This window comes from Crocodylus siamensis, chromosome 3, assembly GCF_052110815.1.
Source record: "Crocodylus siamensis isolate JL-2025a chromosome 3, ASM5211081v1, whole genome shotgun sequence".
Lineage (NCBI taxonomy): Eukaryota > Metazoa > Chordata > Crocodylia > Crocodylidae > Crocodylus > Crocodylus siamensis.
Window position 1 is genome coordinate 114308460 of NC_143397.1, and position 25700 is coordinate 114334159.

The 25700-nt window shown below is 42.9% G+C and overlaps 1 protein-coding gene across 3 annotated transcripts in view; it reads right to left on the reverse strand.

The window, feature by feature from the left end:
- Window positions 1–25700, reverse strand: part of RNF38 (ring finger protein 38) — a 215880-nt gene that overhangs the window by 88993 nt on the left and 101187 nt on the right. For all 3 annotated transcript variants that reach the window (XR_016441306.1, XM_090039046.1, XM_090039047.1), the window contains exon 2: window positions 9290–9360. Coding sequence is in view for 2 of the 3 variants with exons in the window: in XM_090039046.1 (XP_089895172.1) it covers window positions 9290–9360 (71 nt within the window). In the remaining variant the exon portion in view is untranslated. The remainder of the gene's footprint in view (window positions 1–9289; window positions 9361–25700) is intronic.

Sequence of the window (25700 nt, forward strand, 5' to 3'; positions counted from 1 at the left end):
GAGGAATGTTTGGGACAGTCAGCACAACATACACTATTTTCCAACATGACTATCTCTTGTTAACAAACTGGTTCTCAGGCATCAACCTGTTGTTCCAAGGACAATTGAAGACCTCATCCCTTGATATTAAATTGTCCTGCATCCAGCAATCCACCTTACAGGTAAAAGATTAGCATTAAAAATGCCTTCAGCTTACATAACTTCACACATTCAAGTCAATTCCATCTCCAAAGTTGGACTACTGAAAACAAAACAAAATAAAGAAAAATACCTTCAGGATATATGGAATTAAAATTACAACAGTAGCAAGTGGTTCACTGAAACATGAGAGGTTCAAATCAATAAACTATAGAATAGTATCTGCCAACCTGCATTAAAAATGGAAAAAGGTAAGAAGTCGTCCAACAAGAATACTCAGAGTCAGTTAAGACTTGAAGTGAAGAGGAGCAAGAAAAAGAGAATGAATTCATGCTAGCTTAAGTATAACAGGAATAACTCTTACACTTATAAAAAAACTGGGGAAAGAATACTAGAGAATAAATCAAGAATAACTTGGAATTCATTCGGCTTTTTCATCCATAGGTCAGAGTATCAGAGAAAACTTGAGTATTTCATTATTCTTATTTTACAGTGAGGTTTGTAGGTCCACTAATAAATGGTTATTCTAAAATTACTAAAGTCCTGAACTGTTTTCTAAAGGCTGAATTCTGCACCACTCTTAGTGTAGTCCTTAGCTTTGCTCCACACAAGCAGAATACAGACTATTTTCTTGACACTAGAAGCTGTGTACCATTTTTGATGAAGCCTCTGTTCCCATAATTTTATATTTATTTTTTGTTTTTGGCACAATGGGAAAGATGTCACCCCTGAATTATTATTTCTGCATCCAGAACAGACAGACTAAAAGAAGTTCAGAAAAAGTCCAAAGAAAAATTAAAGACCTGGATTCATGCCTGAAGAAAGACTGAGACTTAAAAGGGTTGGTATAGTACGTGAAAGTCAGGGAAGGAGTTTGAAAGCTAGGGAGCTGGGTTGCTGAAAAGCATAAGCACACCAAGGAGAGAAATGCATTTCTGAAGCAGCGTGAAAAAATAAAACCAGAAATAACAAAGTATATCAAGGATGGAAAAGTTTAACATGAATAGTTGGAATTTCCTTCCAAGCAGATGTATAAGACAACAGAAAAGGCTCTCAAAGAGCTATACCAGAGGTAGGCAATGTTTATTGACTGGAGTGCCAAAAAAAACAATGTCTACCTTGGAAGGTGCTGGAGTGCCAGTATAATAAGTATACCAGAAAAAAAACAAACAAACACCCCAGGCCCCGGGGTGGGGGGGGGTGGGGGGGGGTACATGGCAGGACACACTGCATGTTAGCATAGTTAATCATCATAAACACTGCTTTTTTTTTTTTTTTTAATACAGTAAATACCAGATCGTCTAAAAATTCTAAATCTGGTGACAATAAATAAAACTTCTTATGCTACCTTTGCTCTCGTGTATTTCTTTTGTTAAGCATGTTGTGATAAGAGTGAGAAAGAGCAAGAAAGAGAAAAGAAAGGAGACAAAAGAAGGGAGACAAAAAAGAGAAAGAAAAAGAAAGAGGATGTGACCATCACTGCCCATGTCTACCACCACCACTACTAGCTGTGGCTCAGGCCTGCTGGCCCAGGGCAGTGTCCGGCAGAGGGAGGCAGTGACACCCCAGCACCAACCGCCAGGGCCAGGGCACTCAGGCCTCCCTGATAGTCCTGAGCAGGGTGAGCCTGGGCCCAGAGCTGAGAGGGAGGTCCTGGCTGGGGCAGATAGCATACACAATATGGGGAAGGGGTGGGATGAGGGGAAGGGACTGTGGGGAAAAGCGGCCTTGCCTAGAGCCATGGTCATGGCCTTGGCGGGCACCAGCTGCCTCCCTGCCCCAGCCCCGGCCCTTGTGGATGCAATGAAATTAAAGGAAAGGGAAAAGTTATGGCTTCTATGTTGATCTGGCCATTTTATGCATCGGTATATTTTACGGCATGTATTTTACATCATAGATTTGTCAAATTTCATTATAAATGTTCAACTGATTAAACTGGATTGAAACAGCTGTACACCACCAAAATTCCATAAATAGCTTCAATTCAGCAATCTTAGTTTTTATCTGACTTAGAATTATACGCAATTTCTGTCACCAACGTTAAATGTGAAAAAGTGCTACTATATTTCCCTTGTTTCTGAAGAAAAAAGTAAAAGCAATTTTGGGGGAAAAAAAATCAATAGTTTTTACACTATCACAGTTAAGGTCAGATTTGAGGAAGAAGTAGTGCTACACTACTGGCAATCCTAAAAGTAAATGGGCATTTCAAACAAAAAGAGAAAATTAAACTGTCATCATTGGACTTCAGAATCAACATCCCATGCCAGAAAGAAAGGAAGTAACCTCAGGCAACTCCTTAGGAGGCTTTCTGCCAACTTTGCCAGATGGTAGGAAGATTCTGGACAACAGAGAGGTCTTGGATTGGTGCTAAATTTCTTATTATTTCCAAGTCCTTCACCACAAAACTGACATAAGACCAGAGGGGTCATGCACCCAGAAAAACAAATGCATTTGGGGGTACTTTAATTTTAACATAGCTTCCCTGTGTTGTGGAAGAGCTGAAGAAAGAAAGGAAAGGCCCTGGAGCAACTCCTGGCAGAAGAAGCCCTACTAATCCATCTCAATTAGTGCCGGAAAAAAACCAGAAAGCCTGGAATATGTGTGGAAGCAACAGGGGTCCAGTAAACAAACTACCCTGTCTTCCAATCTATGGCTTCTGTAGGATTCAGTCCTGCATGCTGTGGGGAAGAGACTGAACACCTTTTTCATTCTAGAAAGGGAGGTGGGAGAAAAGCAATTCCATGCACACCTCCTTCACGCACCTCAGAAATACAATAATACACAGAAAACTCTTAGAGTCACTTTCCAGTCCTCCTTACAGAGATTTGCTCTTGGAGGGGGGAGAATCTTTTCCACATTTAGGGCAGGTCTGACCTTGCGGCTCTTACTACAGGGAAAACTCCCCCTGAGCTGCTCCCCCAGCATTTTATTTCTTCATTACTGCTGGGTGGTCAGTTTGTTTTTATTGAGTGGGAAGCAGGGGATAGATAGAAAGGTCATGTCTCTGAAAGGAAATCTACCAGAAATAGTTTGCATGCTAAAAGTTGTATTTCTGAAGATTTGTTTACAAATAAGAATACTGAACTGACAAAATAAAATGAATATGCAGTAAGTTAATACTGTTTCAACCTAAATATTTCCACACCATTACAGAAAGGGATAGAGAGTAAACCTAATCTCTCAACTAACCAGGCCACAATTATTTCTGAAAAGTCAAATCTACATTCTCTAAGTTAACACAGTCAACACAAGCTACATTTTAGGATACAGCTTCTATAATATCTTAGAAAGAAAAAGGTACAAGCAGGTCAGATTTGGTTTAGTTCTTGCGCTAACATAAAGGTGTCTGGCAAGCAGGCAGAAACCAGCAACTATGTGCTTCGTTTTACTGTCTGCAAGTATCTATTCAGCAACTGTACTCGTGGCGTAATAAAGGACAAGAGGAGAAAACCATTCAGTTGTCTTAGCTGTAAATAAATTAAACGTGACTGGAAAGCACATTGAAGAATAAGGTGCTTGTACTTCTCCTATATTTGCCTTTCCTGGGAAACCACTGGGTTTTAAAACAAAATTATGCTTTTAGTGATAATTGGGGGTTTTTTAAAATGTTTTTCTCCCAGAACATATCTTGATCTAAGAACAGCTTTATCCACAAAATTCTGCCAGTTCTTTATTAATGATAATTCCAGTCTTCATCCAAAAACATTCCAGTCATGTTTCAGTGAATAGCACATTAACGGTTTAAACATGAATGACAAGCTAACACTAAAGACTCTGGGATATTACTGGCATGAAGAAATACGCCCCTTTGATTCACACTTAAGCCCCCTCCACCTCCAAAACTGCAATTATTTTAAGACTCGTCTTCATTATAGTCACTTGGATGCTGCATATTAATCGATCAAACAAACAAAAAAAAAAAGAATCTACAGTATATCATAAATTCAAGTAAAGTTTTTAAGGGAAGAGAGGAGGTTGCAAAAAGTGCTGCTTTTTGATGCTGTGAGGTTAAACGGGTTCTTAATATTACTAATAATTCTCCAGACAATTATTCATTTTTTAATGCAATGAGGCCACACATGAAAAATCTGAGTTTTTGGCTTCCTGCTGATCTCACTGAACATGAATTCAGGATTTGTGTGCGCCAAGTCAACAAAATCAAGTAACTGGGGTGGAAGCCTGGGAACTGTTTTCATTAAGATTGCAACATTCCTTTAGTAAGTGTTGTGTAGAACATTTCCTATATTACCTGCTTTCCAGGAAATGAATACTGGACTAATGAACAAGCTACTGTAAAATACAAGGAGACTGGCAGTTAGTTACTGTCCACTGTTTCTCATATACTGCACAAACAAATTGATAAGAAGTGGTCACAAACAGAGTAGTGTAGTAGTTTACTAAAATGTAGGTGCACCAATTAGCTGTAGCTAAAGATGGAGGTGACTTTTCAGGGAAAATTTAAAGGGGAACACACACACATGCGCACTTTGATTTTTCTGCATCTGTTCCATTATAAATTGCAATACATCTTGGACTACTAAATTAGGGTCAGATCTTGGCTTCCTTATTCAAGTGAAATCCCTGTTGCTACTAACAAAAGTTACCTCCAGTAATGACAGCAGTCAGCTCAAATTTCAAACTAAATTTATTCATACCAGATTTTAATCCAGGGATAGGCAACCCCCCGGCATGGGTGCCAAAGCATGGCATGCACAGACATTTTGCTTGGCACGCATACCTCGGGGCAGATGGCGGGAAAGTGGCTGGGGCTGCACTACCACAACAAGGATTGGGCCCCTTGCAGCTCCCCCACCATCCGCCCCGGCATGCCAACATCTTATAAATTGAGGTTGCGCAACCCCTGTTCTAATCCAGGGTTACAAATCTAACTGGTTTAGAAGCCCTGAATATTCATGTGGATTCATTTATATTGGACCACAAATGAAAAATGCTGCACTACCTTTTTACATAGCAATGAGTGTTTCTACAAAGCACTACTAAAAAAAAAAAAAAAAAAAAAAAAAAAAAATCAGTATTATCTTCATATAGAAACCTCTGTGGATGATTACAAATCAAAGGGAAGACATATATTTCATTAACAAACACAATGATATTAACTGAGAATCAGTTCTCTCACCTCACCTTTCCTTTTAAAATAAAGACTCAAAGTACAGTACCCATGTCTGAAAAGAGCACAGATGTCCATTCTCAGTGGTGCTCATAATTTTCCTGAACAAGCAGCCATTCTATCATGTGATCAACACTTTCTCACACAAAATGCAAGGTAGACAGTTTTACATATACTCTAAGAAAAGGAAGAAACCACACCACATAAGGTTATCATTTTGGGCAGAGTAGGAATCACACTTCTCTGCAGTGCTCCCAAAACAACACTCTTCATACTTTTTGGACTAGGTCTTTTTTAATGAGTTTTTACAGATATCTGGTCCAGTCAGATATAAAAGTAATATAGACAAGAATGTCGGCTCCACAGTTACTTTCCCTTTCCCCAAATGAATAAAGCCAAGATGTTTTAGCATCTTTCTTTATCACTCTGGAGCTCTTGAGTACTGAGAGACTTGGAAGTAGTTACACACCTTTATGACTGTAACAAACTTGCTGTTTTCCTTAGCAGCAATTTAAACATCTCTAAAATTTTGCCAAGGTAAGCTGCCTACCTGGACTTAACACATCCATTTTTTTCCCCATTTTCTCTCAATGGTTTTCCTCCCTCAGTTCTGTCTCCACCTCCTAGGTAGGGTTCTTTGCTGCTGTTATTCATTAGTGGATTCACTCTCAGTGGCAAAAAGGAGGAGACCACACAAAAGCAGTGTTCCAGATCTTAGACCTGTGGTTCTCAACCTTTTAGGACTTAAGGCATCCCCTACTGGACTCCTACATAACTTGTGTGAATTGAATGGCACCAATTTAAAAAACTAATGTACGCTTTACAGTGCTTACTACCTTGCAGAGGGACTGGGCAGTGGGGGTGGGTGACTGTTCAGTCATGGGCCAGCCTGAGCCTGTGTTTATCTCCTCACACCTCAAGGCACCCTTCAAAGGATTTGCTGATACCCTAGGGTGCCCTGGACCCTAGGTGAGAATCAGTTTTAGACACTTGACTGGGGTGAACTAGTTAATTAGCTCTGACAAGGAAACCTCATTACCATCCCTTGTTACTCATCCAGGAATATCTTTGGGACTAAAAGCATGAAGAAAAAAGGAGTGTATGGTAAGATAGCAGAGATGAGAGAAACTATTGGTTTTAAAACAGCACATATATACTGTATGGCTTTACAAGCCTACGCACCATCAAGCCTACTAGACATTGACTTCAGCATCTCCAGTTCTCATAGTGTCTTCTCCACTTATCACATGAATCCCCTCCCAACCCACCCCCGCCTCCCCCCTGTACCACACACCATTGCCCTTCCATCACCAAAAGTGATTCCAAGCCTGTTGGTTACTCTCAGGCTGTGAAGCTAGCAAACCTGATCAAAGCATCAACAAAAAGTCTCTGCTTCACAAATCAACATGTACATATATACCAGCTGCAGAAGGCTGAATTGGTATTTTTCTTTAGATTTCCTTCCCCTATTGCCACTGCCAACAGCAGCGCGGAAGGCAGACTGAATTAGAAAGCCAAAAATGTCTTTTTTCCCCTCAGCTTTAAAGAATGCTTGCAGATTTGGAAATTAAGTGAATAAAGATAACCATGCTAACTTTTATGTAGGGGTGCACCAACAGATTTTTTGGGCTGAAACCGATGGCCGATTTTTAATGAGTCATATTAGCAGATACTGATCCAAATCCCAACAGCTATGCAGCCCGGAAGCATGGAGAGCTGTGTCTGTCTGGTAAGTCTGTTGTGGAGGTAGGGGTGAGGGGAGGGAAGGGAAGGGGCATGGAGGGCAGAGGGACAGATTGAGGTCCCTGCGGTGAGAGAGGGAGTGGGGCTGGGGCAGGTGCTGCCCAGCCGGGATAGAGCAGGGTGCAGGATGGAGCCGTGAGCAGCTCGTCTGGGGCTGCAAGGAGGGAAGGGGTGGCTCCTGTTGCTACACACACCCCAGGAGGGCATGGGGGGCATGTGCCTGGATCTGCATGCAGAGTGGAGGCAGGCTGCCACTGCGGACTGGGGCTGTGGTTACACTGGGCTGTGCTCAGGGAAGACAGCAGCGGTGCTGGAGTGGTACCATAGGGGGCTGCAACAACGCCAAAATTTACTGTAGGCCCACCCCCAGCAATGCTGCCAGTCCCAACCACAGCATGGCTCAGTCCTCCCACCGGGAATAGCCCAGCACTTCCCTGACCCCAGCCCACAGCAGCAGCCCACCTTCACCCCACGTGTAGAACTGGGGGCACGCACCCCCATGCCTTCCCAGGGTGCAAGCAGTGGCGAGAGCCACTCTCCCCTCTCCATGCCCCGCGCATGAGCTGCGGCTGTTCTGTGCCCTGTCTCCCCACCCCTCCCCAGCTGGCCAGCACCTGCCGCTGCCCCAGTTCTACTCCTTCCCTCACTGTGGGGGGTCTTGATCTGTCCCCCTACCCTCCACATCTTTCCCCTCCTCCCACAATAGACTTACCAGCTGGACTCTGGTCTCCACATTGCCTGGCTGTGCTCCTGGCTACATGCACGCACATGGCATTTATGCGCACATTATCAGCCAAAAAAAGCCAACTGCCAATAGTGTCCATTTTCCTTATATTGGTGGTGAACTGTTATGGAACCAATGTATCAGTGCACCTCTACTTTTATGCGTGCTGCAGAATCAATCAGAATCTTTAAGTAATTTTGGAAGAGGCCTGATGAAAAATGTCTTGTATTCAACAGCTTGTGTAACTTTATCCAAATTATACAGTTGGTTCAATAAAATATACAACCCTAAAAAGTTATTTACTCCTGCATAATTCCTGGACCATAATGGCTATGACATCACTCTAACACTACCAGGTAATTTTGGCAAATTCTGCCAAGCATTTATTTGATGCTGAAGGTGCTTACTTCTATCAGACACTTAAAAGCCCCCAGTGTTCAGGCACTCAGATTACTGAAGACCAGGTGACATAATTTAGTTTTCTAGTGTACTATCAAGAGAAGCTTTGTTTTGACACCTGTACAAAATATCAGAAGATTAGGACTTCTACTTTAAAGCAATGATGCAGCACAGCCAGACAGTCAAGCCCCAGTCTAGATTTTGGGATGTTCTTCCTAAATCCTGTAAGAAGCCAGACAATGAAAGGAGCCCCACTGAAAAGTTAACATTGGCCTGAAATTAACTGAAAATGGATCAAACAGCTTCTAATAGGCTGCACTTACCCAAACAAATATGTTTGCTCTTACAAAGAACACTGACAAAAGAATTTAGTTTGAGAACATTTGCCTTAATCCCAATTTTATCCAAACAAAAAGAGTTTATATATGATATTTACAGGCATGGTGATTTAGCGCTTAGCTTTAGAGCGTATGTAATGCGTATAATCAATTAATGTTATTAGGAACATAAACATTTAAAAAACCAACACCACATACAATGCAAAAAACATGTCTTGAGAATGACTAACCCTGAAACATTTTTCTTTGTGGACTTCAAACTTGTATAATCTACATGTACATCTCCACTGACTTAGAGCAAGCCCGTGTATAGAAATGATTCCTTGACAAAACAGTAGGGAACAATTTATAGGCTGCTATTTTGCAGTGTGAGCAGTAAGCCCCAGTCTCCAAAACACATGAACAAAGAGGAGAAAGCATTTGAAAAACTCTGCAGCACATATGGAACATGCTTTTCCACACAGTTGAATGAGCTCAAACTTCACAAGTCACAAAGGACAGTAATAAGAAACCACTACTGTGTATAGAAAACCTACTGTGCAGTCATCACCCGCTACTACCTGTGGGTGTCAGTATGGTAAACCAGAAACATTTTAACAGTGAGGGAATATGAGCAAAGATTACAAGGCAAAATCTTTCCTATTTAACTCAAAGATCATCTCCAGTGAAATGAAAATTTTTTAAAGGCCAGAGTGATTTCCAGTTTTAACATATCAAGTCAAATCCTGACTTTGGAAAACACTGGTAGTCCATAAAGACAATGCAAACAACACAAGAATGGCATGCACCTTCCCAAAAGAGGAGTTATGAAAACCTCACCTTGTCACTGTCATCATTACAGATGTGGTCCTGATGGATCGACTGACATTGGAAGGAAGCACCGATACCACCTACAAGAGAATGGGGGGGAAGAGGAAAAATATAATTAAACTGCAAGCACAGTCTTTATGAGTGCTAAAAATATAGACAAGCGTAGCAGCCAGATTTTTTTTTTTTTTAGACATCAGAGATTTAGTTGCCAAACATCTATGTCAGACAACTCTTGCATTTAATTCTGATCATGGGATAAGCAGCAGAGATGTTTTTACACAAATTGCCAGAGAGATCTTCTCTTAGATTTTTAAAAAAATATTTAAACAGAACAAAATTAGCACTTGTTCTTTAATCCAAAACAAATACATGCAATAAAACAGTACATCATGCACAAACAGAAGACACTAACAGCCTTGTACTTCATGTTAAGTCCCACCCCTTCCCCAAACCTGTGACAGTTTAAACAATCTGATGGAAAAAGACTATTGTCTTTAATTTAAAGGGAGGGTAACTGGGAAAAGTCAGGACATTGAGGCTAATCATTTTTTTTGTTAATAATACTTGTATTCAGGTTGGGATATTGCCCTCTTCCCATCTCTCCTGCCAGGGCTCTGTGCAGAACCATTCTACCACGTACAGTCCTGCCTGTGAAAGACTGATGTCTATCAGCCCTTCCCAAAGTTTAATAGCACAAGGCAACCATATTAGTGCCAAGTAAAACATCAGGCTACTGGTTTAGATTATCACATGACCTAAGTGTATAAAATCTTAAATATATCTACAGTCCAAGGTAGGATTTATATAAAGTCTGTTTCACACTTGTTTTCACTCCTTAAGAGGGACACAGAAACATCTACAACAAGGTTAAGCAACCCCTGGCATACATGCCAGAGCATAGCATGCAAAGGCATTTTGCTTGGTAGGTAAACCTTGGTGAGGGGGCCAGGGCTACGCTGCCACAAAAAGGACTGGGCACCTCATGGCTCCCCCACCATCTACCCCTGGCACGCCAACATCTTACAAGTTAAGGTTGTGGGTGTTTTTGGCCCTCTGCCCAGACACGCTGCCAACCCCTTATCTACACTAAAGCAATCTGATTTAGAGAAACAGATAGAAAACACTGCTGCTGTTCTCTTTGTATTTTCTGAAACTTAATAAAATACACCAAATTCAATTATAAATGTAAATTCTAAAGAGCGTTTGACAATGTACAAACTCACCTTAATTTAAAAAGTGATTTGCAACATATATATATCACCTATTCTGTAAATACAATGACAGGTAGTCAGACACCCTCATTTGGCAAACCAAAGGTACCCTGTTTTCCCTCTTCCTTTCTTTGCCATCCCAAAAAAGGATCTGGTCTGTTATGCTTTACTGAACAAATAAAGTATGTTTATTCCATCAGAACTTATCACAACTGTGCCACTATATTTTCAACCTAGGATCAAAGATTGGTAAAGTTCAAGGCTCCTAAAAAGAATCTGTATTGGTCTATAAAAAGGGATTTAAAAAATATCTTACAGATCATGGTATAGCAGATATAATAACAACATTCACATTATTGCCTTAGCTGCTGGAATTAAGACAGTCATGCTTTATACCAATGGAAAACTGAGACTGCTAGCACTTTCAGTGACTATAGGCAATTGGTGTTTGTCAGTTAGCTACTGCTATATGGAGAATTGATAATACTGGAAACGAAGTGGTCAAAAACTCCAAGATGGTAACATGCACATGAATACCACCTGCACGGCACCTGAATACTATGAAAAGAGAGGGGGAACCACTTCTCTCCCAGCTCCAAAAATGAGCATGGAAAAATAGACCATTAAATCTCTAACACTTCATTATAAAAGGTCTGCCTAGAACTTTCCCTAGGAGTTCCCTGCTGTTTTCCTCCCACAATTTTGAAGTAACAGGGTAGATATTCCCACTTTGAAAGACAACCCCAAGTTATAAGCCATTTTACAAATATGCTTTTGTAGAGCTTTGAACTCCTCACACTTCTCCATACCATAAGAGACTACCTAGAGTTTGCAAAATTGTTGAATTAATGTAGGTGTAAGCAACCACTGTCAGAGGTAACTGTCACTGCAGGACCTTCTCAAAAAAGAGTCTTCTTCAAAATAATTATACTTCGATTTGCATCATTGTTCACTGCCACTGCTACTTGACTGATCTTCTGCTGAAGTGGGTACAACAGTGGTGGCTAACCTGCTTGGCAGGCATTCCACAAGTTAAACCCTCTTCCTTCAACTGCCACTGTGATATTTGCACCCCCCAGGGGCATACTTGACAGTCTGTGCCCTGGCACCACACCAGAATGGAGGCAGGGAGCTGGTACCTCTGGCTGTAGCTGTAGGAGCAGAGCAGATGCTGCTGCAGGGCATCTTGCTTGGAAGAGGTAGGTTAACCCTTCCCTGGCACCACAACTGCTCTAGTTTTATATAAGAAAGGATCCAAACCCCCTAAATTTGGTGGCATCTGCAGGGACAGGGAAGAGTTAACTTGACTTGTGGTGGTGACACCCAATACCTCCCTCCTGCAGCAGTGCCCCATGCTGCCACCTCCACCCATCCCCAGTTCCAAGGAGTGCTGTTTCTGGTCCCTGCCTTCATTTCAGCACCTCCCTTTACAACACACCAGGGCTCACACATTAACAGTTACTTATGCCACTTGGGGCACACATGCCGCTGATTAGCCAGTCCTGGTATACAACATTTAAATTGCATTTAAGACAGTTTTCAAAAAAGATGAATGGAAAAACAAGACACTTTCATTGTGTGTGTGGGGGGGGGAGGGGAAGCAGCCTATAAATAAAATAACCCCATTCACAAATACACCACTAAAACTGAGCAGAGGAGCTGCTCTTGGGCACCCGCATATCTACTGTTCCATGTTTCCACAGCAATTGCTACTGCTGTTACTACTCCACAGGAATTTTGTTGACTTTGGGTTCCTTAGGTCTCTCTCCTTTTATTGTTTTTACATGCTCTTGTCTTAGATCTAGCAGAGTATGGAAAAAAACAGGGCTGCATTATGTAGCCACTACCCCAGCACAGTGAAAACATGTTGAGTCCTACCCAGTACTTGGCCTCTGGATGCTGTTCATTCATGGACTATGGCCAATTCACATCATTTTAGGCTTGAATCACATAACTGGCAGACTAGCCAGCTATACCACAGCTACTGGAAAACAGTTCATGTCATGGCTGCACATAAATACTGTCCTGGGGGTTTCCAAGTTTCATAAAACAGCTAACAGTTTCCAGTGTCTCTCTCCAGAAGACTAACATTTCACAGACTGGCTGAATGTACCACATCTGGACAAATCTAAATATACTTTTCTTCTAAAGAAGTACTCTTAGTCCTTATAATAAAACAAAACCCTTTAACAACCTCGCAAAAAACAAAAGCAAAAAACCCCTCATCATTCACTGGATTCTGCTAACATGCCCATCTCACCTTCCATATTGAAACAGTGACCCAACTGCTGCTTTCTGAAAGGTTTTTTGAAACTTTTTTCCACACGTCTTTTATGATTAGAATTTCCTGTCTTTCTACATACTTTTTTCTGAGATTCTCTTAAAACAGGTACATATATACATACGCGTGCACACACGCAAATGTATGTTTAAAGGAAATTTGATGCACCATAGTACACAGTGGTAACTTAAGAAATGCTCAGGAACTGTTATTTTTAAATGCAAAAGATATAACCAAATCTCTTTTAAAAACAGCTTTCATTTTGAGTTTCATTTTTACACAGAGGGAAAAGCAACGGCCCCGATTCTCCTCCTAGATCCAAACTCATGGCCCTGACACCTCCAAAATCTGATTGCAGGATCAGGAACTATTCTAAGGTCACATCTTCAGAAAGGGTTATTAAATGGTTTTAGCTTATTTTCGTTTTTAAAAAATGATATTTAACAACACGGTCCTTTGAGGATCTTTCCCCTGTGCAGTCCTTCCAACATGTCAGAAAGTGCATGCAATTCAAGGTACACTCCCCTGGCCACAATGGTATACACTCTGCCCCCATATGCCAGCTCCAAGGGAAGAGAACCATTAACTGGCAGAATAGCAGTCAAGGTAATCCTACAGTTCTTTGGAAAGAAAGGCTAGACAAAATATGCTCAAATCTCACCCTTGAGTCTACAAGAATGAGTTTCACCACATCCAAATTGTTAATTTAATACAGACTAGTTAAACAGTACATAAATTTTATTAATAACCATTAAATCTAGATAAGAGAGAGTCACAGCCACACTTTATTTTGTTTTTGGCTTGTGCTTAGAAAATTGGCATCAGTTACTTTTTTGATTTTTTTTTTTTGGCATCTGTTCTCCAAATCTAAGCTAAAAACTTGACCCAGCTGTCACGGGCTATTTAAGATTGTTTGCATTTGTACTCACCAGTGGGCTTTGAAGTGAATCTAGATTCCCATTTCCTGTTGCTATTATTTTGGTCTATATAGGTAGTAAAGATGAAATAAGAGCTGAGCCTTCAGGTGGCCTTAGGTTGAGAAAAATCCACTTCCACATATTGAAGGCTTCGTTGTTATTTTGAACACACCATGTAAACATTACTTAACTTGCTGTTCTTCCTAGTGTTTATTTACAAGGAACAGGTGGCTTAGGGAACTGAAAATGAGAGTCTTTCACTGTTAGGACCATAATTCCTATCAAACCTAGGCTGGCTAACACCCAAATGCTTACCAATCTGGTAGTTGCACTGTAGCTGGTACAAAGGGAATTAGTGGGCCTCAGTCTAGTTCTTACACAGACATGTGTTTACACATTGCAAAACCTATCAGAAAAAATTACACCCTCCTGGACAAGGATGTTTTAATATGAACCACACAGGTCTGGGGAAGAGGAAGGGACTTCTGTTTCTGCTGTCCACCCTGATCCGCTTCTGTAATGATCAGCAAGTCAGGCAGCCCCTGAGCTGCACGGGGGCCTGGTCCTTTCCTCCCTGGCAGTGGTGCCCCCTGGGGCCAGTCACATGGGCTGCCAGTGGGCCCTGTGCTGCCTGAGCTCTCAGGAGCCTGATCCAACTTCCCCGGAGCCTGCCAGCACACTGTCTCTCCATATGGCAGGGCACTGGCATGGGGACACTTGAATTTTAAGAGTTAAAAATTTGGCTTCAAAACTTGACTTATACACCAGGAAATATGGTAACTATCATTATTTTTAGAGGCTTAGAAATAAAAGTTTCTTTCTCTGAAAACAAGTATACACATTTAAGATGTGTGCTTTTTTTTTTTTTTTTTAGTTAAAAGTCCTGGTGAAAGACTAAATTGGTTTTAATTCTTTGCCTATCTTGAGAATTCTGGGTGTTTACTCAATGACTAACAATACTTAATTTACACATTTTTATTGCATGCATATATCACACTATTTGTGCGCACAAACTCAGCATGAATTACTTTCCATATGCAAGATAAGATCATTTCCTTTTCAACCTCGTTGTGTAAAAAGTACGTACCCTTACACTGTCAATCCATATTTGTAAATATTTACAAATGTATCCATGCTGCTGAACTCTCATATACACTTAACAGGTTGTAAGAAACTTGCTACTGTATAGCCTAACCAGAAAATTCCATTAACACATTATAGTTTTTGTGCCGTTATATATTACATGTTGATACATATATTGGTTGTGGTGGAACTGTATTAATACAAAAAGAAAATGTAAATTGATTTTAAAAAAAGCAACAGCAGCCAGACCTGACTATGTTTCATTTTAAGAGCAGCTGGTCACAGATACAGCTCCAGAGTACAGTACTACGATATCATCTAAACATTTCAGCAATCTCATATGCAATATAAATATCAATACTACACTAGCCAAATCTGGCTGGCAGTGGCATGGTAAAACCTTGTTTGCTTGTTGAACATGCATCATAGGAATCTAGAGATCAAGACCAGTCCAACTGCACTTGCATACATTCTTAACCCAGGGAGCAATACTGTAGCCATACAACTGTGAAAAACACAAATAGGATCCCTAGAACTCTGCAGCTGAAAGAATTGGTGGGTGCGATTCAAAATGTGATTGTTGCTGCTGCAGAAAGCCTAAAGGTTTTCCAATTTTCTATAACCTAGTACTTCAGAAAGTAGCTGCAGAGAATCTCAGAACGTATGCAGCACTTCATGTTAGTTATCACTGAGATCAAACACACTTTTGGAAAAAAGTCTCTTTTTAAAAAAGAAGAATCTCTCTCACAAACTCCAGTGCAGCTGAAAGCCATGTTCTAGTATCCCTGTTACCACTGAAAAAGACTATTTAATGGAAGCCTTTAGAGTTCAGAGCAGTAGAAAAGTAAAAAAAAAGAGGAGAAAGGTAGTAACAAAGCAATCTCGTCATTATCAGCCTGTGCGGTTAGAGTAAACTGGTTTGAAACCAAGAAGCAAACCACAATCATCATCCAAGTTCGGCTTGTTTTTGCCTTCCAAATGTTCTTTGCTATCACGGATTCATGGAAAAAGGCTTTCTGGCTGTGGCCGATCCAAAGATGAAAATGCTTCTATGGTAAGAACAATGCTGTAAATGATAACAATAAAACTGACTACACAGTTTGTTTTGTGTCTCATGTTAAAGGCCTGAGAGGAGGACAGGAAAATTTAAATAATTTCTTAAAGCTCCTAATCAGCTTAATCTTCCCTCCTGTTGATACAGTTAATAGACTGAACCAGGGGTCAACAACTTACAGCCTGCCGACAGATCCAGCCCATGGAGCCGCTGGCTCCAAGTTGCAGAACCAGGGCTTCAGTAACAGTCAGCAGTCTGGAATCTTCATTTAAATCACATCCAGCTGGGATCTTCCAAGGAAGACCCAAAAAAACTGGTTTGGAATTCTCTCTGAGCCCCTGACACCAAAGGAGCTCACCAAAATGTCTAACCCCATAGCACATTTTTATAAATGTGGGCCCACCGGGCAGGCTGTGTGAAAAAGGGAGATTTTTGATGCCTCACATGATACACTGTCACCCTAGAGAGGAAACCAGGTAGAAGTATGATAGAGAAACTCTTGGTTTCTACTTTTTTTATGCTTCTCTTTTTCTGGTAAAGATCAGCTTTATGCTTATAGAATACATCCCAGTTTTCAGAACAGTCTTTGAGACATTTAATACATTATACAATAAAGGGTTGAATTTGTCAGGTTGCCAACTGGTTTGCTGACCAGTAATTGATCGATCACCCTTAAGAAACACTCCTGCTCAAGGCGCGTTAGCATGGCACAGCACATACACACCTCAGGCAACTGGAACAAGACGAGAGTATTTAGAACAAGTAGATAACTTTAAAAGGAGATAAAAGGCAGTCATTTTTATTTTACTTTTTGTGTACTTTGAGTTGGTAGCACCCTAAAAATCAACATAAGATAACTTTAGGCCCTTTATAGAGATGTCTATATTGTTAGTTATAACAGTTCTATCCAATGAAAATCATAATAGTTAATGGGTTTTATAGGACATGAAACATGAGAAAGCAATGGAGAAACATTTTGGGTAATTTTTAAAATGTACATGGCAGAGCAAATACAGAAAGGTGCAGAGTAGTATAAAAGATTTACTGACACACAGAAGGATAACCTGTATTACTCAAAGCATGAGTTTCAGAGTTATCTCAGATGCAGACAACCACTGCACAGTAAAGAATGTCGTTTAGTTGCCACTCCAGTCATTAGGATTAATGTCTTGTGGGTGTCTTACAATGGGTGCCAACAATATCAAAGTAATAGGAAAAACACTTCAATATTGCCTTAAACATGGCTCCCTACATGTTTTTATAAATAACAGTAAAGGAATAAAGTTAGCCATGATGATAACTGTCATGTGTGGGTTAAAACCACTTAAGTATTTATACCAGGATTCAATTTGGTTTGGTTCATATGGACAGGACCAGGAATTATAATAGAAGACTTATTTCAGTCATATCTGTGCATCTGATTCTTGGACTTCTGTTACTGGGAGAAGAGTAGAAAGAGATGCAGGGTTTGGCATTACTCTATAAAAATGCTAATGCAAGACAGACAAGAAGCCCCTCACAGTAGCACATTCCTCTGGGCTTCCCAATATCATTACACAGTGACAGTGAAAAGAGACTTTTACAGTCAGCCTGTCACCAGTATTGATTTTCCCCCCTTTTCCTCCAGCAAGACCAGCTTTGAGAGTCTGTTACTGGATGTTCTCAATGGGAAACCTGGCATTTAACACTGACAATCCTGCTTATTGGAAAAGGATTAAGATTCAGTATGAGAAAAGCTATATCCATTTCTTTTTGCTTGGTTTTGAAGAAATCTTCTGGCTTTGATTTACAGATATGCTTGCTAGCAGACAGAAGTCACATATTAAGTGAAATTAAAAGATGTTCGAACTTCACAGAAGTCTGAAAAACTAAATTCATTTAGAAGCAATTTTCTGCTGATTTCATGTCAAAAGTGGAATTTTTGGTTCTTGAGATTTCATGTGTTCTTACTGTTTATCCCTCATCTAGAATCACCTTCCATATAAGTTATGATACTACCTTCATTACCTTCAAGGTAATTTAAACTTCAGTTAAGGGAACAGTTAGCAGAAGCAGATGGACTATTGCAAAACAAAGGTTATTTTCATATGAGTTGCAACAAAAGTTGAAAATTACAGAAGATGAGAATTGTAAGCAGAACAGTCTCCAATGTTCTGTTACTTGTTACTCCAAGAGTTGCACAAGATAAGTGTGCTGTTTGATGGGCCAAATCAAATCCTGTATAGGGCAACTGTAAATTCTTTGGTCAAGGAAAATCACCGTAAATGTAAGGGGATGGGAGCAAGGACAATATAGCACTGCAGGCATCTGTGAGGCTGATGAATGCATTTGAATAATTATACACTTCAAATCATTGGCTACCACTCAGAAACAACACTGGTTATGTAAAGAAGCATAAAATATAGTCCAATATTAAAAACGTGGTCTGTGACTTTTTTAAAAAAAACACATATATTCCCTATCTTCTATTTCCCTTTCTTCTTGAATATTTTCAAGTTTTATCTGCCTTGCTTTTTCTATCTCTACAGACCAGCAAAGAACTAGAGGGATGACATGCTGCCGCTGAAGTTTGCTGTTTGTTGCTATTGCTGGTTAAGGCATTTATATCGCTGCAAAACGGAGGGAAAAATGGTATCTTTGTTAAAGATTCAGGACCCCTAGCCCCTTCAATTAGAAATGGGAAAGCTCACACCTCATCTCCAAGATTTTTAAGGCGCTTGCCAATAAAATTACAGATAGCTACACCTGACACCCGTAATAACTTGGAGGCAAAAACAAGGAGAACTTCCCCACGCTCTTAAACCCCCCCCACAGAAACAACCTTCTCCGTAGATCATGAAACAACAACAGTAAAAAAAGTCCATTTTACTTTACAGGTCAATAAAATCCACTGACGGTCCTCACAGATGAGGAGTAAGAGAGAAAAGGGCCAAAGACTCACCTGTTAAGAGAAAACAGCTAGCCCTTATGGCATTTATACTTGTGACAACACCACTATATGAAGAACACAGTTAAGCAAATGTGTATATTCTTTTAATTCATCTAATTGTAGACTGAAAAAGATACCATACTCATTACATAGTTTGCTTATGTTGAAACATCAGTAGCAATGTTCAACTTCTTGCTGTCTACTGGCACGTATCCTAACACATACAACTGAAACAGTTTGGTCTTTAAATTACATAACTAGTGACTTTCCAGTTCCCTGGGTAAGCTTACATTTAGGCTCATGTAAACATTTTAAAAGCATACCTTTCTATGCAGTTAACAGTTACTTATTCTGTAGGAAGATTTATGATATCAGAAAACACACATTTTGGCAGGAATATTTTTTTGATAGCTGTCTGTCGTCAAACTGAATTTTGCAAAACGTAAACTTTTTTTTCCACCTGATTCACCATGTTAACAAGGAATCTGGCTATGCATCATGAATAAATGGCACTGTCTGCTGGCTCAATGGATCCTAATGGTTCAGCCATGCACTGGTCTAAGCATTTGGTATCCTTGCCTCTTTTATTAGAGGAAATAGTTGCATGATTAAAGTTTAAAAATTTAAAAATATAGAGAGTTTAAAGAAAGTGTAAAATACCACAAAATCCTTGTTCTATTTAGGCTTCAAAAACATCTTACACAATACACAACTCTCTTTACATTATGCATATTCCATCCAGTTAAAAAATGCATTTTTTGGGATGTGGGACTGAGTCAATGTCAAGCTGAAAAAAAAGATCACGGTACAGATGGTTTTATGGAGAAGGTGCTGAACAAGATATCAACTGCCGTTATCAGCTCCAGGGTGCAAGCTTCTTGGCCACTGTACAATAGATGGAATTCAATACTTCTCAAATGAATCTGAAATAAAAGTTAGGGTTTCTCTTGGAAACATTTCAATTGTTACTTCTGCCTGCACCCCATGTTGCATTCAAAAGGTGCGATTCATTGCACATCCAGACAGACCCCAATTAAGTTTATTCTAGCCACCCTAGGTAACAACAATAGTTATGATAGCACAAGCTTTAGCTGCAAACTTCATGCCCAGGATCTTGGTCAGACTTGCACAGCATATGTTGAAGCCTAAGACACTGCAGTTCTATGGTTACAGGCATGCTGGGTAGCTATATTTGTGCTTCTGTCATACCTCATTGCCATCATTACATCATCCTCGAAGAAATACCCATAAAACTCAGTTTCTCACTACTCAGACAATGTTCAGGCTTTTTCCAGATACTTCCACCATTTTTTTTCCATCTTACCTGTTAAATTTCTGGTTAATAAGTTTGTTAAATTGTTACAGAAAAAAAATAACCTATAAAAAGACAACTTATAGATTACAAAGGTACATTTATAAGTACCCTGACTACTCTCCATTGATTCATGGACTGACTGTCCTTCAAACTCATCCACAGGCTTTCACTCAGTACAACAACATAGACAAAGGACACATCTTTTAACACATTACCAAAAACAAATCTTCCTGACTGAGATGAGTAAAGGAAACAGATTATTGATGAACATGCACAGGTACACTGGGCAAAGCTTTTCCCTTAAAACTCTAAAGTACTTAAACCAGCAGTGGGAAATTATTTGGGCTGGAGGGCTGCTTAATGAGTTTTGGTGAGCTGCCAAGGGCTGCATGGGTGGCCCTGCCCCCTGACAGTTGCCCCACCCCCTGGTCACCATCTTAAGACAACCAGAAGTCCCGTGCCCCTAACCTCTGATTTTTGCTACCAGAAGTCTCTCTCCTTGCCCCAAATGTACTCTGGGGTGGGGAGAGGAGGGGGGAGAGGAAATTCCCATCTTGGAACTGGAAAACCCCCCCAATCATATACTAAAAAGAGTCAAACATCTACTATAACTTATTTTAATTTTATTTAAAAAAATATTTTGTCCCTATTTATGTGCGTTTGCATAATGCATCTAGAGGTGATTGCATAATAGCTCAAAATAAAGCTTAGTAAAGTGACCAAAACGCTGGCTTGCATCCATAGATGCTTCTCAAGCAAATCCCGGGACGTCATTCTCCCCTTGTACTCGGCCTTGGTGAGGCCGCAGCTGGAGTACTGCATCCAGTTTTGGGCTCCACAATTCAGAAAGGATGTGGAGAAGCTTGAGAGAGTCCAGAGGAGAGCCACGTGCATGATCAGAGGTCAGGAAAACAGACCTTGCAACGACAGGCTGAAAGCCATGGGGCTCTTTAGCCTGGAAAAGCATAGGCTCAGGGGTGATCTGATGGCCACCTATAAGTTTATCAGGGGTGACCACCAGGATCTGGGGGAACGTTTGTTCACCAGAGTGCCCCAAGGGGTGACAAGGTCAAATGGTCGTAAACTACTACAAGACCGTTTCAGGCTGGACATAAGGAAGAATGTCTTTACTGTCCGAGCCCCCAAGGTCTGGAATAGCCTGCCATCGGAGGTGGTTCAAGCACCTATGGTGAACACCTTCAAGAGCAAATTGGATGCTTATCTTGCTGGGATCCTACCACCCCAGCTGACTTCCTGCCCATCGGGTGGGGGGCTGGACTCGATGATCTTCCAAGGTCCCTTCCAGCCCTAATGTCTATGAAATCTACGAAATCTATGAAAATACAGTCTTACTCTTGTATAGTGGTGGTGGTGGTGGTGGTGGGGTGATAGGGGTGTATGCAGGGGCTGTGTGGTTGGGGAGTGGGTGTCAGGGTGTGTATGTGAGTATGGTGAGTGGGGTGCGTGAGGTAGAGTAGGGGGGTGGGTGTGAGGTATGTTGTTGGGGTGGGGGTATGTGAGAGGATGTGGGTATGGTAGGGATAGAAGGGTGAGTGGGGGTGTGACGGAGGGTGTGGGTGTGTGTGTAGTAGGGTGTGGCATTATGGTGAGGGTAGTAGGGATGTATGTGGGGGATGTGGGAGGGTGTGGCTGTGTGTTAGGGGTATGATGTGAGGTGGGGAACCAGCCTGTTCTTCCCATTTCAGCTGCAGCACACAGTTCCTTGCTGCAAGGCTGGGGCCCATATAGGGCAGCATGGGGCTGGCCCAGCCTGGCCCAGCAGAATGCAGTTCCAGCTGCAAGGCTGGGACCCACGCAGCGTGGCATGAAGCCAGCCTGGCCTATCCCCTCTGTGCTGTGCTGCATGGGTCCTGGCCTTGCAACCCAGAAGTATGAGGTGCGGCACAGAGCTAGCCCAGTCCAGCTCGTCACAGCAGCACACAGTTCCCCACTGCAAAGCTGGAAGCCATGTGGTGCAGCAGAGGGAACAGACTGGACTGGCCCCATGCCACACCATGCGGCCCCCGGCCTTGCAGCTGGAACCACAGCTGGAACCCTTTGCCAGGTTGGGCTGCATGCTGGCAGGGTTGTTCTGCTTCTTTCATCTCCAGTTGTGGCTGCTGCTCCTGCCCCTGCTGCATCACTCTTGGTGGGCAGGCATAAGCTTCAGTAGGAGGCTCCAGCTCCAGCTTTTGGCCACCTTCCACTTGCTCCATCCACCTGGCTTAATGAGTAGCTCCTGTGGGTGGGTAGAGCGGCTGAAGGCAACTGGGAACTGGAGCTTGATCTCCTTGTGCTGGGCAGGAGCCTCCCACTGAAGCTTCCCCCTGACCACTTGCCCAGAGTGGTACAATGCAGATTAGCAGGAGCCACAGCTGGAGGCAAGGGGAGCAGAAGAACGCCACCGACCCAGCATGCGCAGCTTCTGGTGAGGCTGTTTCTGGTGCAGCTGCAGCCAGCCAGGTACTATTGTGCTCCCCTTGCCTTCAGCAGCAGCTGCTCCTCCTTCCACTCTTGCCTCCCTGGTGCATCATTCTGGGCAGGTGGAGGCAAGGGGAAGCTTCAGGCCAACTGCCCCCACTGGAGGCAAGGGGCAGAGAGGAACATCCAGCCAGCTGCAGCTGCACGGGGAACAGCCCTGCCAGAAGCTGAGCCCTGGCTAGGGCTAGGGCCAGGGCTAGCAGCGGTGCATGTGTGGGCTGCCTGGGTGGGGCTCAGCCCCACATAGAGCATTACAGAGGCAGCCATAGGCCGGACCTAGCTGGTTGGCAGGTCAGATCTAGCCTGTGGGCCGTATTTTCCCCACCCCTGACTAAGACAGAGCTACAAAGCTGTAAAACATACTTTCCAGGAACAAACAATTTAGCTGTTTTAAAAGGGGAAAACAGTGGCTTGGTTCAGCTGAGCCTCCCTGCAACTGTTTTGTCTGCCTGCTCCTATTCCATGGAACATGAAAATTAAACTAGGGCAGTTTATCAGTGAAAGAAACGGTGCTGTTTGTTTTTTTTTTTTCTTACTGCAGGTAAGAACAAACAGATGAAAACATCATTCTGGATCAGCTAATGCACTCACCAGCTGTAAATCCCCCCAGCTCCACGACTAGTATAATTGTTAATCTACAATCTCCAACATAGTCTGTCTCTCGTGATTTTTTTAAATTATTTTTTTAAATTCCAAATATCACTTTTCTGAAAGGCTGAAAGAAGGTGTGCCAAAGTTAGGAGAGAACCAGGATGGTGAATGCGACACCAGAAGCGGAGCAGAGCTGTGGGCTGCTTGTCCAGGGGTGCAGCTCCCCGCCGCTGTACATACCCCTGTGGGAGGCATGGGGCATGTGACACCGCCCCCAGATTTGTGCATGGGGTGAGGGTGAGCTGCCTGCTGTGGGCCAGGGGCTGTGCTGTCCTTTTCCCAGGAGGGTGGGTAAGCTGGGGCTGTTCTTGGGGTAGGTGGGGTTGAGGTGGGTGGCAGCGGCACTGGGAGGGGTGGCTATGGAGAATTCTGGGGGACCTAGAGCCCGCCCCATAGCCACCCCTCTGAGCACTGCCACCACCTGCCTCCCCACCTGCTCAGAGCACAGCCCCAGCCCAACCCCCCTCCCCCATTGGCAGGAAGAAGCCGGCACATCTCTGGCCCCATGCCTGCTGTAGGCAGCCTGCCTTCACCCTGTGCACAAATTTGTGGGGACACATGCCCCTCATGCCTTCCCCAGGTGTGCATGCAGTGGTGAGGAGCTGCCCTCCCCTCCAACTTCCCCGCTGCCCCTGGACGAGCAGCCCTTGGCTCCGCCCCACTCCTGGGGTTGCATTCACTGCCCTAAGCTGGGCAGCACCTGCCACTGCCCCACTCCCTTCTTCACCTTGGGGGCCTTGATCTGTTCCCCCACCTCTTCCCCCCCACAGACTTACTGGCCAGATGCTGCTTTCCAAACTGCCAAGCTGCATTCCTGGCCGCGTGCATGCTGCAACTGCACACATGCATGTGGCATTTATCAGTAACATTATTGGCTACACCAGCTAAAAAAAGCCAACTGCCAATAATATTAATTTTCCTTGTATTAGTGTCAATCCAATATGCCACCAATATATCAGTGTACTTCTAGTTATGAAGCAGCAGACCGTAATGCTAGGAGGTTAGAGGGAATCATGGGCCAAACCCATGACTAAGAGATGGGCCAGAGATCTGGCTTAAGCCACCTTTATGTTCCCAAATCTTAAGTAAAACTTCAGACTAATTCAGTCCTTAATTGAGAATAAATAGCTTCTGAGCTATTATAAAAATTTCAGTGTTTGGCAGCAGCCCCCAAAAGCCCATTAGGCAAACAGGACACAGCAGAGTACGGTCCACCCTAGCAAAGTCATCACCATTCCCCCCATACCTTTTGTGATTTTCATGGAAGCTGCAAAAGGTGATTTCTGCGATCACTGCAAAAACTGGTGTTCCCTGCAATTTTGAATGGAAGCTCTACAGGAAAAAAACTAAAAGTAAAATTCTAGCTTTCCAATGGGAGCCAGTGGCCACTGCAGCCTGACCTCACAGTCTGCTTGGGGAGGGAAGCCACTAGCACTAAGGGGAGCAACCAAGATAGTTTCATAGTTTCTAGGGTCGGAAGGGACCTGAGTAGATCATCTAGTTTGAACCCCTGCCATGGCAGGAAAGAGTACTGGGGTCAAACGACCCCAGCAAGCTGTTCATCTAGCCTCTTCTTAAAATTTACCCTTTGCCAGCTTGTGACTGTTATTCCTAGTCACTCCTGGTAGTGCACGGGGGAACAGAGACTCCCCCAATGCCTGCTGATCCCCTCTGACTAGTTTATAACAGGCCACAAGATCCCCCCTCAGCCTTTTCTTTTGGAGGCTGAACAGGTTCAGGTCCCATAGCCTCTCCTCATAGGGCCTGCCCTGCTGTCCCCTGATCATGCGAGTGGCCCTCTTCTGGACCCTCTCCATGCTGTCGACATCCCTCTTGAAGTGCAGCACCCAGAAGTGGACACAGTACTCCAACTGCGGCCTGACCAGTGCCGCATAGAGGGGGAGAATCACCTCCTTGGACCTGCTGGAGATGCATCTGTGGATGCATGACAAGGTATGGTGGGCCTTCCTGACTGCCTCCCCACACTGCTGGCCCACGTTCATCTTGGAGTCAATGACGACTCCAAGATCCTTTTCCGCCTCTGTACTGACAAGAGGGGAGTTCCCCAACCTGTAGATGGTGGCTGCCCTCTCCTCCCTCTGCCACCAATTAGCTGCGAGTGCAGCCTTTTGTGTGGCCCTGCACCTCTGTGCCAATCAGCAGCAAGGGGTGGGACCACACAAAGGGCAGGCCCCCCCTGCCAATCAGCAATGAGTAGCAGGCTTCATGAAAAGCAGCTCTTTCAGTCAATCAGCAATGAGGGGTAAGGCCACTGGAGCCTGTGGACCAACTGGGGGGAGGGGGAGGCAGCTTGCCACAAAAATGGCACAGGGCATGAGTGGTCAGTGATTTTTACTCCCCCTCTGCATGCTTTGTAGATCCCTACCCATAAATGTAGGAGAGGTGGCAAAGGGCCCGCTATGCCAGCAAGACATTCTTCCCTGCTTGGATACATCAGCAGCAGCACCATTAGAAGAATTTTTCAGTCTCTTTGCTTT